The sequence below is a fragment of the Panulirus ornatus genome, chromosome 5 (assembly GCF_036320965.1).
Source record: "Panulirus ornatus isolate Po-2019 chromosome 5, ASM3632096v1, whole genome shotgun sequence".
NCBI classification, from domain to species: domain Eukaryota; kingdom Metazoa; phylum Arthropoda; class Malacostraca; order Decapoda; family Palinuridae; genus Panulirus; species Panulirus ornatus.
Genome location: NC_092228.1, coordinates 22,894,782 through 22,901,568, shown reverse-complemented (window position 1 = coordinate 22,901,568; position 6,787 = coordinate 22,894,782). Strand labels below are relative to the sequence as shown.

At 40.8% G+C, this 6,787-nt stretch overlaps 1 protein-coding gene across 1 annotated transcript in view; it reads right to left on the bottom strand.

Moving 5' to 3' along the window:
- Positions 1–5,313: 5,313 nt before the first annotated feature.
- The window catches only part of LOC139746770 (ionotropic receptor 21a-like), a 36,604-nt gene continuing 35,130 nt past the window's right edge, over positions 5,314–6,787 (bottom strand). The window contains exon 5 of the mRNA XM_071658296.1: positions 5,314–5,875. Coding sequence (XP_071514397.1) covers positions 5,708–5,875 — 168 coding nt within the window. The 3' untranslated portion in view covers positions 5,314–5,707. The remainder of the gene's footprint in view (positions 5,876–6,787) is intronic.

Here is a 6,787-nt window from a genome sequence, read left to right as displayed (position 1 = left end):
TGGGAAGTGAGTCAGTTGTTGTTCGCTGATGATACAGCGCTGGTGGCTGATTCATGTGAGAAACTGCAGAAGCTGGTGACTGAGTTTGGTAAAGTGTGTGAAAGAAGAAAGTTAAGAGTAGATGTGAATAAGAGCAAAGTTATTAGGTACAATAGGGTTGAGGGTCAAGTCAATTGGGAGGTAAGTTTGAATGGAGAAAAACTGGAGGAAGTAAAGTGTTTTAGATATCTGGGAGTGGATCTGGCAGCGGATGGAACCATGGAAGCGGAAGTGAATCATAGGGTGGGGGAGGTGGCGAAAATTCTGGGAGCATTGAAGAATGTTTGGAAGTCGAGATCGTTATCTCCGAAAGCAAAAATGGATATGTTTGAAGGAATAGTGGTTCCATCAATGTTGTATGGTTGCGAGACGTGAGCTATGGATAGAGTTGTGCGCAGGAGGATGGATGTGCTGGAAATGAGATGTTTGAGGACAATATGTGGTGTGAGGTGGTTTGATCAAGTAAGTAATGTAAGGGTAAGAGAGATGTGTGGAAATAAAAAGCGTGTGGTTGAGAGAGCAGAAGAGGGTGTTTTGAAATGGTTTGGTCACATGGAGAAAATGAGTGAGGAACGATTGACAAAGAGGATATATGTGTCACAGGTGGAGGGAACGAGTAGAAGTGGGAGACAAAATTTTAGGTGGAAAGATGAAGTGAAAAAGATTTTGAATGATCGGGGCCTGAACATGCAGGAGGGTGAAAGGAGGGCAAGGAATAGAGTGAATTGGATCGATGTGGTATACCGGGATCGACGTGCTGTCAGTGGATTGAATCAGGGCATGTGAAGCATGTGAAGTGAAGGTAAACCATGGAAAGTTGTGTGGGGCTTAGATGTGGAAAGGGAGCTGTGGTTTCGGGCATTATTGCATGACAGCTAGAGGCTGAGTGTGAACGAATGGGGCCTTTGTTGTCTTTTCCTAGTGGTTCCTCGCACACCTGAGGGGGAAGGGGGATGGTATTCCAAATGTGGCTAGGTGGCGATGGGAATGAATAAAGGCAGACAGTGTGAATTGTGTGCGTGGGTATATATGTATGTGTCTGTGTGTGTATATATATGTGTACATTGAGATGTATAGGTATGTATATTTGCGTGTGTGGACGTGTGTGGGTGTGTGCATTGTTTATGGGGGTGGGTTGGGCCATTTCTTTCGTCTGTTTCCTTGCGCTATATATATATATATATATATATATATATATATATATATATATATATATATATATATATATATATATATATATATATATATATATATATATATATATATATATATATATATGTATGTATATATATTATACTTTGTCGCCGTCTCCTGCGTTAGCGAGGGAGGTAGCGCAAGAAATCAGACGAAAGTATAGCACAACCCACACACATACACATGTATATATACATAGACGTTCACATAAGCACACATATATGCCTATACATTTCAAATCATACATACATACATACACACTCAGTCTCTAGCTCTTATATGTAATGCACAGAAACCACAGCTCCCTTTCCATATCTAGGCCCCAAAAAACTTTTCATGGTTTACCATAGACTCTTCACAAGCCCTGGTTCAACCTAACCTAACTACTGACAGCACATCGAACACAGTATATCCCCATCGTCCCAATTCACTCTATTCCTTGCACGCCTTTCACCCTCCTGCATATTTTGGCGCTGGTCGCTCAAAATCTTTTCTCTCAATCCTTCCGCTTAAAATTTGGCCTCCCACTTCTCCGCGTTCCCTCCACCTCTGAATTATACATTTTCTTTGTCAGTCTTTCCTCACTCATGCCCTCCTTGTGACCAAGCAATTTCAATACACCCTCTTCTACTCTCTCAACCACACTCATCTCTCAGACCTTTTCTTTATTTACTCGATCAAACCACCTCACACCACTTATTGTCCTCAAACATCCCATTTCCACCACATCCACCCTCCTCTGCACAACTCTATTTATAGCCCACGCATCGCAACCATAAAACATTGTTGGAACCACTATTCGTTCCCGCCTTCCACACATTTTTCAAAGCCTCCAGAACTCTCACCCCCTCCCCCACCTTATGACTCACCTCCGCTTCCTCCTTCCTTTCAATACACCCTCTTCTACTCTCTCAACCACACTCATCTCTCAGACCTTTTCTTTATTTACTCGATCAAACCACCTCACACCACTTATTGTCCTCAAACATCCCATTTCCACCACATCCACCCTCCTCTGCACAACTCTATTTATAGCCCACGCATCGCAACCAAATAACATTGTTGGAACCACTATTCGTTCCCGCCTTCCACACATTTTTCAAAGCTTCCAGAACTCTCACCCCCTCCCCCACCTTATGACTCACCTCCGCTTCCTCGGTTCCATCCGCTGCCAAATTCACTCCCAGATATATAAAACACTTCACTTCCCTCAGTGTTTCTCCATTCAACCTTACCTCCCGATTCACTTTTCCCTCAATCCTACTGTACCCAATAACCTTGCTCTTATTCACATTTACTTTCAGCTTTCTTTTTTCACACATTTTACCAAACTTTGTCACGAGCTTCTGTAGTTTCTCACCCGTATCAGCCACCAACGCTGTATCATCAGCGAAAAACAACTGACTCACTTCCCAAGCTCTCTCATCCACAACAGACTGCATAATTGCCCCTCTCTCCAAAAGTCTTGCATTAACCTCCCTAACAGCCTCATCCATAAAAAGTTAAACAACCATGGAGACATCGCGCACTCTTGCCGTAAACCTACATTCACTGAGAACCAGTCACTTTCCTCTATTCCTACTCGTACACATGCCTCACATCGTCGAAAAAAACTTTTCACTGCTTCTACCAACTTGCCTCCCACACCATATATTCTTAATACCTTCTACAGAGCATCTCTATCAACTCTATCATATGCCATCTCCAGATCCATAAATGCTACATACAAATCCAATTAATTTTCTATGTATTTCTCACATACATTTTTCAAAGCAAACACCTGATCAACACATCCTCTACCACTTCTGAAACCACACTCCTCTTCCCCAATCTGATGCTCTGTATATGCCTTCACCCTCTCAATCAATACCCTCCAATATAATTTCCCAGGAATACTCAACAAACATATACCTCTTTAACTTGAGCACTCACTTCTCTCCCTTTGCCTTTACACAATGGCACTATGCAAGCATTCTGCCAATCCTCAGGCACTCACCAGGAGTCATACATACATTAGATAACTTTACCAACCAGTCAACAATACAGTCACCCACATTTTTTTTTTTTTTAATAAATTCAACTGTAATACCATGCAAACTCCGCTGTCTTGCCGGGTTCCATCATCCGCAAAGCTTTTACAACCTCTTCTCTATTTACGAAATCTTTCTTTTCTTTCTTTCATACTATTCGCCATTTCCCGCATTAGCGAGGTTGCGTTAAGAACAGAGGACTGGACCTTTGAGGGAATATCCCCACCTGGCCCCCTTCTCTGTCCCTTCTTTTGTAAAATTGAAAAAAAAAAAAAAATCATTCTCCCTAAACCTCTCACTTTGCACACGACCTCGACCAAAACGCCTTATATCTGCCACTCTATCATCAAACACATTTAACAAACCTTCAAAATACTCACTCCATCTCTTTCTCACATCACCACTACTTGTTATCACCTACCAATTAGCCCCCTTTACTAATGTTCCCATTTGTTCCCTTGTCTTACGTAATTTATTTACCTCCTTCCAAAACATTTTTTTATTCTCCCTAAAATTTAACGATACGCTCTCACCCCACCTCTCTTTTGGCTTTATTTTCACCTCTTGCACCTTTCTTTTGACCTCCTGTCTCTTTCTTTTATACGTCTCTCAGTCATTTGCACTATTCTTAGCAAAAGTTGTCCAAATGCCTCTCTCTTCTCTTTCACTAATAATCTTACTTCTTCATCCTACCACTCATTGCCCTTTCTACTCTGCCCACCTCCCACGATTCTCATGCCACAAGCATCTTTTGCGCAAGCCATCACTGCTACCCTAAATACATCCCATTCTTTCACCACTCCCCTTACGTCCTTTGTTCTTATCTTTTTCTATTCTCAACTTAGTCTCTATCGGTACTTCCTCACACAAGTCTCCTTCCCAAGCTCACTTACTCTCTCCACTCTCTTAAACCCAACATTCTCTCTTCTTTTCTGAAAACCTCTACAAATATTCACCTTCGCCTCCAGATGATAACGGCAAGACATCCCTCCAGTTGCACCTCTCAGCACATTAACACTCAAAAGTCTCTCTTTCGCGCCCCTATCAATTAATACGTAATCCAATAACGCTTGCTGGCCATCTCTCCCACTTACATAAGTATACTTATTTATATATCTCTTTTTAAACTAGATATTCCCAGTCATCAGTCCTTTTTCAGCGCAGAAATCTACAAGCTCTTAACCATATCCATTTACAATACTGAACACCCCATGTACACCAATTATTCCCTCAACTGTCACATTACTCACCTTTCCATTCAAATCACCTATCACTATAACCCAGTTTTGTGCATCAAAACTACTAACACACTCACTCAGTAGCTCCCAAAACGCTTGCCTCTCTTGATCTTTCTTCTCATGCCCAGGTGCATATGCACCAATAATCACCCATCTCTCTCCAACCACTTTCAGTTTTACCAATATCAATCTAGATTTTACTGTCTTACACTCTATCGCGCAGTTTCACCATTCCTGTTTCAGGAGTAGTGCTCTTGTCCTCTCACCAAGCCCCGAATTTGCTCCCAAGACATTCCCAAGCCCCTCTTCCCCTTTACCCCTGAGCTTCGTTTCACTCAGAGCCAGAACATCCAGGTTCCTTTCCTCAAACATATTACCTATCTCTCCTTTTTTCTCATCTGGTTTGAGTGTCCACACACATTTAGGCACCCCAGTGTGAGCCTTCGTGGAGGATGCTTTTTGGAATCATCCATGAGAGATAAGGACATGCTGAATCTAAACTCTTCTTTATTTTGATAACTGCTTAAGAGACTGCATAAAAAAGCTAGAATATAAATATAGTCCTTTATTCGGCATTTATTGTAAATAAACTTCATGCTTTACACTCAGTTAGTTTCATCTTAAACAAATGGCCATTCAGTGCGGCAAAAGAGTATTTTCTTGGCGTTAGGAGATGATACCTCAGTGAAATAGTATTATCACAATGAAGAATTACTGACGGTTAATTGCTAGAGTGCTTTAGATTTCTCTCTGTTGAATAGAGGCAAATTACGGGTTCCTAGAATCACATCATAAAAGACTGAACATAGACATCACGGTATGATGGTAAGATGAAGGAATGACGTCATGTACCTAGGCTACAAAGGAACACCTTCGGGATATTGTTGATAAAAACGTCCAAGTAATGGCCATGGATGTAACTCATGCCTTTGAAGTCTATTGAAAGGAAAATGCGATCAAGGATGATTCATAGTACATGGCTTAGAAAACGAGAAAAGAAGAAAATTGCTTCACTTTAGAGAGGTGTGGAAGTCAGAGGAAGGTAGTTACTTCAGGACAGCACAACTGCCAATCTTTTATTGTTATGGAATTTTGTTATACAGTTAGGTGATCCTAAGGATATTGGTAGCTCTGTCCCGTTAACTTTACTAAACTAATGGTCTTATTTTTTTCTAGACAAAAGAGATGTTACGTTGTCATGCAGATTTAATCAGAGAAAGTATATTTCTCCAGCACAAAGGAGACCGCAGAGCAGAACCAGCCAAAGCAAGCGATTACAAGGACGCCCTGCATGTGGTCAAGGCTGAGGGGAATGACACCGTCTGCCGCAGTCACCTGGCCACTGTCACTGCCGTCATCATCACTGCCGTACTTCTGAAAATGAGAGACGCAAGGATATCTTAACTCCAGGTTTCTAAAAATTACTCATTTTTCTTAAGCAAAGTTGTCCACAGTTTAAGGGAATCCTTTCGCTCCTGCAGGTAGCAGATGATGAACATGGCATGGAAAATGTTTAGGTTTTGAGTGTCTGTCATGAGACACTGAATGACTTAACGCTAAAGAAAGGCTTAAGATTCAGTTACAAAATTTCAGGAAAGCTAGGTTTGAATATATATATATATATACATATATATATATATATATATATATATATATATATATATATATATATATATATATATATATATATATATATATATATATATATATATATATATATATATATATATATATATACATATATATATCTAAATTGTTTCTTACATTTTTCATATGTATATATATGTATGTGTGTGTGTGTATATGTGCGTATGTATGTGTATGTGTGTGTATGTGTATATGTATATATATATATGTATATTATCCCTGGGGATAGGGGTGAAAGAATACTTCCCACGTATTCCTCGCGTGTCGTAGAAAGCGACTAGAGGGGACGGGAGCGGGGGGGCAGAAATCCTCCCCTCCTTGTATTAACTTTCTAAAATGGGAAACAGAAGGAGTCACGCGAGGAGTGCTCATCCTCCTCGAAGGCTCAGAGTGGGGTGCCTAAATGTGTGTGGATGTAACCAAGATGTGAAAAAAGGAGAGATAGGTAGTATGTTTGAGGAAAGGAACCTGGATGTTTTGGCCCTGAGTGAAACGAAGCTCAAGGGTAAAGGGGAAGAGTGGTTTGGGAATGTCTGGGGAGTAAAGTCAGGGGTTAGTGAGAGGACAAGAGCAAGGGAAGGAGTAGCAATACTCCTGAAACAGGAGTTGTGGGAGTATGTGATAGAATGTAAGAAAGTA